Source organism: Lagopus muta, chromosome 8 (assembly GCF_023343835.1).
Source record: "Lagopus muta isolate bLagMut1 chromosome 8, bLagMut1 primary, whole genome shotgun sequence".
NCBI lineage: Eukaryota > Metazoa > Chordata > Aves > Galliformes > Phasianidae > Lagopus > Lagopus muta.
Genome location: NC_064440.1, coordinates 29,314,613 through 29,328,936, shown reverse-complemented (window position 1 = coordinate 29,328,936; position 14,324 = coordinate 29,314,613). Strand labels below are relative to the sequence as shown.

General features: G+C 39.8%; 1 protein-coding gene across 3 annotated transcripts in view; it reads right to left on the bottom strand.

The window, feature by feature from the left end:
* Window positions 1-14,324, bottom strand: part of HIBCH (3-hydroxyisobutyryl-CoA hydrolase) — a 37,993-nt gene that overhangs the window by 14,927 nt on the left and 8,742 nt on the right. For all 3 annotated transcript variants that reach the window (XM_048952354.1, XM_048952353.1, XM_048952355.1), the window contains 2 exons: window positions 2,857-2,935; window positions 67-212 (listed from right to left, as the gene is read on the bottom strand). In XM_048952354.1, coding sequence (XP_048808311.1) covers window positions 67-212; window positions 2,857-2,935 — 225 coding nt within the window. The remainder of the gene's footprint in view (window positions 1-66; window positions 213-2,856; window positions 2,936-14,324) is intronic.

The following is a 14,324-nucleotide window of genomic DNA, read 5'->3' as shown; positions in this document are numbered from 1 at the left end:
TGAGCCACTCCAACTTGTTACGGCAGCGCCAGGCTGAGCCCTGGTGAGCTCCAGTTGGCAGCTTACCTTTTCTGATTCTACAAAATGCGTGGCAATGCCGGCTTTTAGCACATCTCTTCCTTTCAGCCTGAATCCTGTCAGTGCGAGGAGATAGCCGATCTTTCCTGAAAGCCTTGGCAAGAAATAACCTCCACCTACATCAGGGAAAAGGCCTGTAACAAACAGAACAAAACAAAAAAGAAAATGAGGGGAGAAGAACTTGTCCCAGACGTGCACATAACTCAGCGTGCATTTCTGCTTGTCTCACTTCCATCTCTAACTTGGGCACAGCTCTCGTGTCACAACTTCTCTCTGACTTATATTTCTCTATCATCTGAACCCTTCCCAAAAGCAAACTCTTGAATACCTTCCAAATTGCATCATTTCCACTGGCGCATAACTTACAGATGTGCCAGACAACTGTCTTCATTCTACTTGCAGCTCTTCTAAAACACTCACTGTCTTGTTGGCAGCCTTTCAGAGCCCTAAGCTCTATTATCTCTATTTCATCACCTACGTTCTTTCTCGTCTGCAGTCACTTTATGAATAGGCTACTCTGCCTTGTCCTTCCTCAGTTGGAGACATGTTGATGCAAAGACCGCCATTTCATTTTATATTTCTATTCATCTGTCTCCTCTTGGATTCCCTACTATTGCAAAAAAGCTCCTTCGTTTCAAAATGAAAATGCTCTCACAAATCCATTGCAAAGTCAGTTGCATCATTCTCCCTATCCATCAGGGCTGTAAAAACCTTTTCTTCTTTTCTGCAATTAAATACCGGTGCCTTAGCATCAGTACTGAAGCATTACTCTCCCTGTGGTCCCATGAATTTCCTCAAGGTTTCGAAGGAAAACCCATCTTCGTGATTTATAGGGCCCTTCCCATACGTGGGAAGGTTAATTCTAAATAAACTATAAAGTTGATTGATTCGAGTCACTTTAGAGGTGAGTGAAACTAAACTAAATGAAGATCTCTTTAATTAGAGCAGTATGTACAAGCAGGGTTAGTTAAGAGTGCAGCTAATCCACTTAAACCTGCTCAGATGCTTAAGAGCAGTCCAGTGCAGCCTCTGCTGTACCCCATGCAAGGATCCCATCTTCCTTTCCTCTTCAGATTTTACTCCTCTTGTCCCTGTAGCATTTCCCTTAGTTCTCTCAATACTGCTTCCCGGATCCCTATTTGAAAAGACAATGAATGTGCACTGGGCAGGCCAGGCCAGAAGCCCATGTCTGTGACATCGACCTTATGAGCAACTTGAGCTCTGACACAGATGCTACGACACACCTCACCTTTTCTTGCAGCTGCAGTTGGAGTTTTGTTTGTAAATGAGTTGTAGAAAGTTACAGAATGGTTCGATATCTGAGAACATGCTGGTACTCCAGCAGCACCTTACAGCCCATTTCTGACAATATACTTTCATCTCTTGTTCTTTCCACCAGGGGAGGTTTGTCCACACCCTCCCACATTTAAACTGCAATCCAGCATTATCTCTATCAGCAGGAAACGCCTACCATCTACAACTTTTATTTCCCAAATGGCATATAAATGTCACTTTCTGTTTATGGTGGTGTGTAAGTAACTGTGAAAATGTAGCAGCTCAATGAGCACTGTTTTCATTTCACCAAAAAGGTACAATGTCTTCTGAAAGTAACACACAAACAATTCCACTAATACAATCTCTCAGCAGCCAGACATTTTAAACATACACCACAAAGATCAAAACAGCTAAGCCCTTAAATCCAAGCAGATTTCAGTGGTTTTACTTTAATTGATCCTAAAAGGGTTTTAATTACTTTCCCTCGTAAGCAAGATCTAAGCTTTTACTTTATGCATCTTAATGATCTATTTTTGCTTAAATAAGTCCCTGTATTCACAGAAAATGTATGTAAAGTAAATCATCTTTCTTAGCATAAGACTACGTGCATATTTACCTTTGCAGAAGAAAATGAAGGTGTCTTTATTATTAGAATAATTTTATATGCAAAAGAGCTACACTGTTAGTCTTCTTTAAGCAATCTTTGTAAACTTTGCTGCTAAGCAGGGAGGTGGGAATTAGACACAGAGAAAGAATTAACAAGTGTCCAGAAGGCAGGCAGTAATACATTCTATGTGGATAGTTTGATGCTACCAGCATTGCCTTCAAGGGGAGCATGAGTGATCTCACATGAAGGTTCACTGTGATCTGACTTTTCCTGAAGCCTATCCCTCTCTTTACGTAGTTCAGGAACATAAAATTTTCTATCATACATCTCAAAGTTGACAAAGCTTTTGTAGGGTCAAACATCAGAAAATAAAAGTTATAGGATGCTACTTAAAAGGAACAACGTAACAGTGATCTCGTCCACTGTATGAGATTATAATTTGTACACAGCTATAATGGACCTCACAGCAATAGTCCACAAGAAAAAAGAGAATGTCAACGTTTGCTTCATTAACGGTGCAGATCAGGTGGTTTGTCTCATGCTGAGCTCCAACTGTAATAAGGTTTAACTCATTTGCACTGGGATCTTCTGACTTTATCTGCTTACACGTTATGGCAAATCCTTTGTTCCTCACATCTATTTTTAACAAACTGCATCCTGATAGTTTTTGTCAAGCTAGGCAGTAGAGCCTGTTTTAAGAACCTCAGTGACCAACAGAATTGAGACAAGTTCTTATCGACTTACAAGAAAAAATACTTTCAGAATGTGGTCATTTCCAGCTCCTGTATAAAGTACAATACAGCCATTAGTTTCACTCAACTGCATCTCATCCTAACTACATGAAGGGCATAACTTGAAACACGTTGATGTATGATAACCTGTTAAAATCTACTTACCTATTGCTGTTTCTGGCATTGCAAAAACTGTCTTTTCGGTCGCAACTCGGAAATGTCCATGGACTGAGAGGCCAACTCCCTGCACGTGGAACCCAAACCAAGGAAATGGTTACAACCAGGCAAAATAATCACAGCCATTATCCGTGGCAACACAAAGCTTCCTGCTTTGCTCTACAACTAAAAAACGTTAGATTTCCATGCACATCTCAACACAATATTGAAAGGCCTTCTAGGGTTCAAAGACAAAGCATTATACTGCCTCTAGGATTTGACTGAAATAGCTTTCTGTGCTTTAGAAGATTGCTGACTCATCTGGAGATTAACTACAAATAGCCCAAAGTGACAGTAACTGCAAATCTTTCTCCATTTGACAACTCAGGGAGACGCCGTTCTTTTGCTTATGTTCTCTCATTTATCACTTTTGCACATGCTTCAAACTATCAGCAACAAAAAAACCCATTGCTTTTGGAATGTATGTGAGTTGCTTGAAGTTGTAACTATAATGCCTTTAAAATAAACAATATTTTATTATTATTATTGTTATTATCATATGATGATTACCAACTTTATCAATACAGAAATATTCTAAGCAGGAAAAGTCTTCAGCATTACTCATTCAAACTCAAAGTCTGTGGTTAGAAACTCAAACCAGCTTAACCTGAGGAATGCAGCTCTTCAAGTCACAAAGAGAACCCACACTGCTAAGTACCAAACCCTCTTTGCCTCATTTAGGCAGAAAGCAGCAGCAAGGCACAAGAAAAAGTTGCATTTTCATTTCACAAAAGGTGAATTTCATTCGGAAAGTGCTCGATAGGCAAACTGACATATTTAAAGAGAAACAGTTATCTGAAACAATCACAACTTTTCAGGTGGCTTCCATCAAGAATATTGGCACTACTTGACACAACCACAGTTGGGTAAAGGAGTCTCACTTCTTAAAACTGTCTACAGGACACATATCCATATACAATCTGCATTAGATTCTACACAGAGACGGTTGGAATGGGTGATCTTTTAGGTCTTTTCCAACCTTAGTGATTCTATGATTCTATGATAATAAATGCTATCTTTTGGATATTTCAAGAGAAGTGTCTTTATACAATATTTCTTTATCTCTACTGTTCCAGCTTACTTCCTTTCCTCTCACTGTTAAACTTCCAAGCCATCAGGTTTTAAGTAACATCTCCAGTTGTTCAGGTATTAGAAAAACAGCACCTTATGCAGTAGGGTTCTTCATCTTCACGATACTCCGTACTTTCCAGCAAAAACAGTGAGATGAACTGGCTGGCAGAATCATGCTGGCTGTTTTGTACCACCCCTCTCTTCCCAGGCTGGCAGTTCCCTGGGTCGTCCCTTCAACCCTTCTTAAAAACAGGAGTGACACTGCCTTTTTTCCAGCCCCCAGGGCCTCCACATGATTGCTGTGACTTCACGAATATCATTGAGACGCTGCATCAGCCAGTTCCCTCAGGACTCCAATACCGGCTTGGACCAGCATTACATATTTGATATGCTTTTAAGGAGAGAGTAGAATGTATCTTCATTTCACTTTTTCTAGAGTTCTTTGGGTGAGTTTTACATTACAATGTTCAAGTTATCTCATGCTAATAAAAATGACATCCGTTTCCTTGCACCATTCTCAAACATTCTTTCCAGGCCTCCTGCACAGTTCTGCACAGCAAGAAATTAATTCCAACATTTATTCCATCAGAGTGATGTATGATTAAATTTGAAAACATCTTCAAGCTTCTTTTTTTTTTTTTCCCCTGTAAAATGAGTCACTGCCAATCTCAGATTTTAATATGAATTTATGAAGCTTTTAAGCTTCCAGTCTAATTTCCTGAGAAACAGACACTTAAGGTTTCTGGCTCTTGTATTTTATGTGATATCAGAGACTAAGCCAAGTCCATACATGAGGAACTTCTCCAAGGAGGCAAATACTTGAATCTCACTTGCATAGGGTAAAATCAATGTCTTATCCTTTACCTGTCCCTCTCTAACTTGACTGGTTGTAGATCGCATCTGAGGAGCGAAGGCAGCCCTCTGTGTGAAGCTTCATTCACTCATAAAAAAGCCCTAGAATTCTTGAATCAATGCAATTGTGCCTTCAACACTTCCAATGCTGTGAAGGTCATAGCAGCATTATTTCCACTGCATTGACTAAAGCCCTTCCTACAGCAAGAGAAAACACAATACTTCTGCTGTGATTTTTATGCACGTTCAGCAATAATGACAATATTTTTATAAAGATAACTTGCAATACAATAAATCAAGTCCATTTTGCTTTTTCTAACGATAAACCTGTGGGCTTTTTTCTAACCCTGACTACAAGCACCTTCTACCATAAAACATTTTCTGGCTTATGTTCTGGGCAATCAGAAGTTCGCATAAGAGAAAGGACTGCCATGTTCAGCTGAGTACTAAGTAATAAAGAATGGAGTGCAAACTCCATGAAGACAGCTTCTCTTCCAACTTTGTTCCTTTTTATAGCGATAAAAATAACTGTAGAATTTTGCTAATAAAAGGTTGAAAGAAGTAATTTTCTTTTGAAAGAAGTAATTAAATTTGATTTCACTCTCTCATGTGCCTTGGCCATAATTGGATTTGTTTTCTTTTTGAGATAGCCCTCAAGTTTTACAGCACAGATAAGGGTTTAATTCAGATGCATATTTAAATGTTTAAAATTGCATTTTCTCCTTATTCACTGTAAAGAAAATGGCACAAGTACATCTATACTGCTTTGAAGACCATCTCAAAATAATCCAACGTTAAGATAAAACGAGGAGATAAAAACAAGTTAACACTCTGAAGGCACAGTACAAAGCCCAGTAATTTCTTAAGCTGATGATCATATGCTGTTGAGTGTTGTATGTTTATGTGCAGCTTCCCACACGGTTAATGCATCCACTGTATGTGATTCACCTTCTCTGTCTAATCCAGGACAGACATGTGTTAGTTTAAAGGACATCGGGCAACAGCCTCAAATTGTTGCGTCAGCAAAGGTTTACACTGGCAGCCAGGAAGAATTTCTTCATGGAAGTGCAGGCTGGGCATTGGAATGGGCTGCCCAGGGAGGAGGTGGGATCCCCATCCCTGGAGGCATTTAAGGGATGGGGGAATGTGGCGCTTAGGTGTGTGGGTTTGTGGTGGACTGAGAAGTATTCGGTGATGGCTGGGCTGGAGAATCTTCAAGTTCTTTTGCAACATAAATGACTTTGTGATTATATTTCTATGGTGAATCAGGCTTGATTCTTAATCCAGATGATTTATATTAATTCTGGCTAGAAACTTTTTCCCCCACTGGTAACTGAATGCTTTCATTTTGCAAGAGATACTCAAAACTTGTATCAGAAGAGAAGGTTAAGTAACAACCAACCTAATCAATAGACCTTTCTGTAGTGCTTCTATGTGATTGAATCAAAAGCAGCCATAAGAGCAGAAATAGTGGTCTGAAAATGCATTGTTACAGATAGATAGGTGTAGTTATTAATATCTTAATACTAATAAATATAGTGTGTCACACCTTTTTTTTTTTTAGTCAGCATATCTGAAAAAGGCATATAATAATATAATAATATAAATGAATCTTTTACATATTTCTGGTGAAATTCATAAACTGCCTTCTGAAAAAGCCAATGAAGTACCTGAATTTTACTTTCAATACACAGGATTTCCTACTCAATGCCATATTTCTAATGTCATTGTGTGGCACTGTTTGGAAAATCTAGAATTGATTTTCCATTTTTTATGGTGAATACAAAACCTCAATGTTCTTCTAGTGGAATAAAAGTTATAGTTACTGATACAAATTGAGCAATGGGATGCAGCCACTATAAATCTTCAAAACTAAGCTGTAAATGAGAGGCTCTATTATCTCCAATTGAGAATGACCAGGTTAGTCAGTCAGAGAACACACCGTATCAAAGGAAGATACTGCAGAAACCAACACCACCACAACAGAAAATCCCACTGAAACACACCACAACTAAATGGTGCTTATATTCACCTGCAGCATTGAGCACTGGAGTTACTCACTGAATAAACATCTGTTCACAGACAGAAAAGCAGACCTGTCTCACAGCAAAAACATAAATTACTCTTCCCTGTGTAGAGACTACTAACACCGCAAAGGAATCACTGCCTAAGAAAGCACAAGAGATATCAAAAAAGAAATGCAAAATTAATCTGCATTCATCATTAATGTTATGGACCACCTCTAATGATATACTTCATTTTTTATACAGAGATACGGGCAAGATGACTTGGTGAATCAGAGAAATGTGCCATGTGCAGGACAATCAGGGGATCAGGACTGGCCAGAAAGGTTCATGCAAATTGGTCCTGCTTGACCAACCTTATTTCTTTCTACGACCAGGTGACCTGCCAGGCTAGACTTCAACAAAGCCTTTGACGCTGCTTCCCACAGTGTTCTGCTGGAGAAGCTGGCAGCCCATAGCCTTGGACAAGTGTACTGTTCACTGAGTAAAAAGCTGGCTGGAGCAGCAGGCCCAGAGAGTGGTGGTGAACAGAGTTAAATCCAGCTGGCAACCAGTCACTTGGTGGTGTTCCTAGTGGGCAGTATTGGGTCTGGAGTCACTTAATATCTTTACTGATGACCTGGACAAGGGGATTGAGTGCACCCTCAGTAAGTTTGCAGGTGACACCAAACTGGTAGGAAGTGTTGATCTGCCTGAGATTAGGAAGGCCCTACAGAGGGATCCGGACATGCTGGATCAACGGCCTGGAGAAGCTCAAACCTGTAAGGTAGTCTGTGCTATGACTGCTAACCAGTATTTGGTGACTACTCTGATGCCTCATGGCACAGAACATTGCATGTTTCCACAAGCTTACTTGTATCTCCACCACAGATTCAAATATGACAGTAAAAAAAACCACTCTAATTTATGAATATTTTATATGGTGATTTAGGGGAACTGTTAGTTTAGGGCTTGAAGTGGTGATGGAGCACCTGGTGAAGGGCTGTGTCTGGCCCAGGGAGCACAGATTGTTTGCACCTGTGATCCCCAGCTGACCAGAAGAGGTGGGCTGAGAGTGGAGCACCCCATGGCTCATATAAAGGCCAGCCACTGAAGGGACAGCATCTCTTGGGCAGTTTCTTGAGGGGTGCTGTGTTGTCAGAGGGCTCCTTCACCAGCTGGGTGAGTCTGACTCTTTTTTCTGTATGTGACTATTGGCTTACCTGTGAATGCTTTGGCTGATGTTGCTCTGAACCTGTTAGAAGCCGTTTTGTTTCTTGTGAGCAGAGCTGTTTTCTATGAGTCTAGCCTGCTATCCTGACTCCTAATTATTGAAACCAATTCAATTACATTAATAGTAATCATGTAGGTCAGTTTTTTTTCTACTGTGAAACTGGAAAACCAAGTATGGAGGCCGTGTTGCAATCTATGCCTGTCCTTTAGGAATGGAATTTAGATAATGATTTGAAAAGCTTTTTTTTTGTTTGTTTGTTTGTTTCCTTATTGCAAGCTGAAACTCATGTGAAATTCATGAATGTTTTCAAACTATTTTTATTACAGTAGTTGTCTGCAACAGCTGTTTTTCACCCCTCAGTTAATCCACTGGTACTGATCCAACCTTCTGATGGCAAGCACCAAATACACAGAAGCAGTAGTGGTCAAACATGCACCTCTGCAGTAAGGAGGCTGACCTTGTTGCTTGTTCACAACTGTTTTTTAATTTCTAAGACTTATATTTAGTGATCACCTTGATTTTAAAATTATCTCTAAAATTCTGGGAAACAAGATGTCCCGCTGCTCCCCTGAATCGCCTGAAAAATGCAACTAATGCAAAAAAAATCCATAGTTTTTAATATGCACGCTTAATGTCTGCAGGGAAGGCTGGGGTGTAGAAAGGTGTATCCAACAAACAATTCAGCTTTCAGGTTTTCTGTTAAAACTGAAGAAATATTTATTGTGGTGTTCTACCCCTGCAGTAGAGCTTTATTTAATCAGGAGCCTGGTTATTTAGGGTGACAGGCACGGTCTAAGAGAGCTTTGACACAATGGATTGCTCCTCAGGGAACAAAAAATGCTTACAAAATAGAAGGATGTAAACAGGCATTAAAACTATCTCCATGGAGAATACATGTATGTACACTCTTAGAAGAGGGAAACTTATCAGGATCATGAAAGGATGAAGAAGCAGGGAAGAGTAATTCTCTTCAGATTACTTCTGGATCTATAATGAAGGGAAGGAGGGGGTAATAATGATATGAGAAAACGCATTCAACACGAGATTCTACATGAAGGCCTGGAACTAAGGAAAATAGTGGAACTTGTAGCAAGAGCAAGTGGTATCCAATGGAAAGAATGAACCCATGCATAAGGGTGCACATCTCCACAATGACACTGCCAGTGCAAGGGCAGGAAAGGTTTCCATAAAGCCATGCATGGGACCTCCTGCAGACATGCAGAGGCTTCAGGCTCACACACAATCTTCTTTAGGAAGTATAGCTTAAAACCTCAACTTGAGCCTCAGATGTTTGTCATGTTTGCTCTATGGTGTGATCACTGCCTCGTTACACTGTGTAGAAATTCAAAGGGCATTTACTCTGTGATTTGAAAACATTAAGTGCAGTATGTCTGTATAACAATATCTGGGCAATGTGTGTTCAAGTCTCCTTTTCTTTCAAGGTGTAAAATAATTGTACCATTCCTTTTTGTAGTTTTACATTAAATATATCAGTCACTGCAGGTATGAGAGGGGAAATGAGTTTTACTTGCTGTAGCATTATGGATATCAGATCTATAATTTAAGATATGGTGCTTTGTAATTAGCCCTTTGAGGAATAATGCTATGTGCAAATCACAGAGAATTCAGGAGTTATTTCTTACTGATGTCAGAAACTGCTGCTGTGTTGGTCCAATTAGTTACAAAGCCAAGAGTGCCATTTGTCCAGGATCAGTCAGAGGAGCTTAGCAGGCAGACCCACATGCCAGATGGTAAGGACACTGTAATTTCAGCAGAGAGGGAATCTCATTTTGTTCTTCCAGTGCTGTTTTCAGCATTCTATTTTACAAAAGCTAAGCAGTACACCAGTCAGTATCAGAGAGGTTTGTTTCAGGGTACAAGAGATACTTGTTTGCAGAATCTCTGTTCTGCAGTAACTGCAACAAACAGGCCACAAATTGTTTTTTTTTTTTCCCTGCAGTACATGTGCATGAATTAGATGAGCAGAGCAGAGAGAACTGGAAAGCAGCTTATCCAGATTTAGTGTGACAGTTACTTCAGGGCAGCTTCTAGGGTATACATTAAACTAAAAGTGACTGCACATACTTAAATAGTGTGAAGGGTCTCCTTTGTGGGACTGTAACTTGTGAGAACATTTGAGGTAGTTTCACTAAGATGCCAGGCTTGAGTTGAAATAAACACTACAGACTCCTCCAAAAAATTAATTCAGAGTTTTGATGAGTCTATTGCTTAAGGCCAAGTAAAAGCCTAAAAGAGAAATATTCCTCTTTATGGAAGAGCAGTAAAATATTACATTTCTCCTAGATCCTACCCTAAGGCCTCATTAAGACAAGTAGGCTCTATGTGATGCAGTAGAGAATTATTATGTAGCAGACATGCAAACTTCAGCTCAGAGGTTTTCTGCCTTAAAGATGTACTTTCTGGGTTCTGACATCTGACTCAAAAGAGGACTCTGATGCCTCTAATAATAAAAGCCATTAGAATCTTCCACTGAAAAGCAAACTGTACAGACACAATGGAAAGTTAAAACCAAATGTTAGGTGCTCAGTTCACACCTTCTGCTACAACCTGCAGTTGTGATACTGAATGCGTAATCCAGGAAGGAAGAACTCCTGCACAACAGAAGGAGTTTTTCCTAGCTTTAGTGCTGGCCACTTGGTAAATGGCTGTGGCCTAAGTTAAAATGTTGTTGCTCAGAAAACATGATAGAAAAACTTCCTGTTCTGAGCTGTGGAGTTTATGATACTTCCTCTTACACAGCTGTTTCCTCAAGTAAACAAGCTTGCAAAACACAGCCTGGATGATATCACTGTGGAACAGAAGGCACAGGGATGGGAACACGTTTAAGACCTCAGAAGTTCACAGCCTAAGAGAAGGCACCTCATCTGAAGCACTCTGGAAGCCAACATCAATAAAAATGTATCTCATGTTTCTTGTTAAGCTGCCTGGATGATGAAATACTGAGGTTTCTATTTAACTCTGAGGTTACATTTTGGGAAGATGAACACTAAGGTGGGATAAGGATTCAATCTTACTTTAGAGAAATAGTGGAATAAAAATGAGACAAATTAATGAAATGAAAGCAGCTATGCTTAATGAAGTAAAATCAAATGCAGAGGCTGCAAGCCTGTTTTCTATGCAACAGATGACTCGATGCTTTCCAGATTGTACAGCAGCCATAAATGTAATAAAAGTAATAATGCAGTGCTGTTGCAGGAAGAGCTACTTAGGATATCATGCTGCAGAGGGCACCAAAAGGCAGAAGTGCAGCCTTGGCCTACGTTTAATATGCCTGGGAAGCCTGACCTGCTTGATGTGTTGGGGCTATGAAAGGCAATGGTAAATGACTGAAGTTCAAGGAGGAAGTGTATTTTGGTTTTGTGCATCAGGTAAAGGGTAATTCAACAGGAACAAGTCTGTAGTGTACAAATTGCATTCAAGGAAGAACTAGGATTTGGTGAAACTGTTAAGGAAATGCATTGTGATGGTATTCATGCTATGCAAGAGCAGTGGCTTTAAGAATACATAGATGCAGTGGCCTCCTAGCATTTGGTGCTTTGTGATTTGCGTGACCTGTCTGGGATAGAATATCTCTATTATGTATGAGGGATAATTCTTCTGCTCTACTTGGTGCTGATGAGTCCCCCAGCTGAAATATGGTCTGGTTTTTGGTAACGAACTGTGAAGTACAGGAATTGGAGTGATTCCAGAGGTTTGCAAGAAGGCCAAGGGACTTAATCTATAGTAAGGAGTGAATGACCAGTCTTAACTAGTGAAAGCAGGGTGTCTGGGAGAAAGGAATAAAAGGACCTCAAAAGGTTCTTAGTGAGCTGTGAGTAGGACAGGAATGGATTGACTACATGCACTCAAGTTTTAAATTAGGCATGAGGGGAATTGTGGGAGAATAATCAACTGTTAGGGTGGGATGTCTAGGAAAAAAATCTATTCTTGATGTTGGAGACTTCTAAGTGCATTAGTTGAACATCTGCTAAGCCATCATCAAGCTATGTTTAACCCCTCTTTAAATGCAAGATGATAACACCAGCTCTTCTGAAGCTGAACGTATTGGACATGGCTACCTGAGTGACTGACATGGGCTTGAAGGAAACCCGAAACAACTCCAATAGTCACCTTAAGGATGCTTTATGTAGGTTCCTTAGATGTAGACTCTCACTTGAAAAGGCCTTAACAAAAAAAATCTGTGTTGATATGTGTTGACAAAACTAATGGAAAGCCACTCATGAGCCCACAGAGTCAATTCACAAGCTGCTTTCTTATACTGACAGTAAGTACAGGTGAGGTCTCTCTCTGCTGAGAACTAAGCACTGCATGCTGTCACCGTGTCACCTGGTACCTGGGGGCATGAGGGTGGAAACAAGGCTGAGTGATCTCCAAGTTGCAAGCTATATTCTAATTCCAACCTCCCATTACTCTCTCTGTATGTGAGTAGCAGAAAATAAGATTGTCAGAATAACTCCAAGAAGAGGGCTGTAGAACGGGCTTAAGAGCTGAAATCCCTGCCAAACTCCACCTCTGACCTGAAAGTTTAGCATGCTACTGTATTAAGTAGACTTGCTCAACAGGAAGTTGTTTTCTTATGCTAAAACTCAAGGCATTAATTATTAAAGTAAGAAGTGTAACCTAACAACCTAACCCTTAAGTCTGTAACTTCCTAATACAAGCCTAACAAATATATTGTGTAACAGGTCAGACTGAAGGCTTAAATCCTGTATTTAGAAGTTAAAAGGCACAAATACCTCCATTTGAGCAACAGCCTTTACTTAGAAGTACTTTAGGACCTATTTTGGCCTTATAAATAATTAAGCTCACAAACCTGCAACAGCACTGAGTGGCAGGTAATTCAACTGCCAAAATACTGCAGGCCTTTCTAAGGATTGTGCCTAATTAACATCAAAAACACTGGATGCATACAGCAGAGGTAACTATAATTACTAGTGTTAACACTGGTTCTGAAATGAAGCCTAGCTGAAGTGGTTTCTAAATCATCTTATTTAAGGCAGACAGTGCTCCATATATGCCTTCTGAGATTGCTCAATAAACTAACAGCAGTGTCCCTTTGCTCCTGGACAGGATGTACCACCATCTACTCTTACTCAATTTCCTTAGCTGAATGCTAACAAATGTTCCCCTTAAACTCTGAGTTCTAACATTGCAAAGCCAATACTCTAATCAATGTAACTCACTTCCTTTGGCTAGGAAACAGGTTAAAAACATTCCTCTCCAACTCAGTAACTTAGTGACGAAGCCCTAGTTAAAAACATGGGTTTTTGATGGCGCTTCGAGCATTCTTTTCATCTCCAGAAGACTGGGACTTTACTAGAACCAAGCAGCCTAACTTCAGAAATTTATTTACAGACAATTAAAAATACTAAAAATAGTTAATTGTAAATATTCTGCTCAGATATTTCATTTTTGAAGTAAAAAGTCTGGATAAAGGGCAGCTAGAATTTCATTAGTAACTTCTAGCAACATGAGTATATGCCTGCCATGCCCTTCAACAGCATCCATCCTTTAACAGTATATGTATTCACAGATTGTTTCAACTGTTCCACTATTTTCACTAGTAAAATGCCTCCATTTCTGCTTCATCAGATGTTATCAGTTGAGCCTGCAATCCTGAAGCTAGATAGATAAGAGATTAAAGAACACACTGGCATGGAACTCCGTTTCTGATGAACACTAGGACTTTGTACAAGGTGCAGAGAAGAAGCTCCACAGCCCCACCTGATGGCTGCTTATCTCCCCCATGTGCCACTCACCAGCTTCTAAGCAGTGTTGAAGTGAAAGCAGTTCCATTCTGAAGATAACATTCAAAGGTCCATTACAAATCTAAGCTAGCTGAGACTCAATAGCAACTTAAGCTACCTCAGCACACAGTAAGTGAGTTTTTAATACACTGCTGGCTTTTTAAGTAGTTTGTAATCAGAACACGAGTGCACTACATAATCATAGTGACACAAAAGGAGCATTTGCATTTTTAAGCATGGCTCACATTGATTTCTTGCATGTCTATTCATAGATAAGCAGCCTAGAGTAAAAATGAAGTGTTTCATGGTTATTAAGCCCAAACCTAAGCATGAGCTTCTAACTAAAATTTGAGTCATTAGCTTTATTTCCTTGTTTGTCTACTGTGGTTTGTCCATGACCAGTGCTCCCTCTCCTTTGTCTGACTAAGACAGACTGTGAGCGTATGAAATAGATTAATTATGACCTGATTGTGTCAAAGATACTGATCA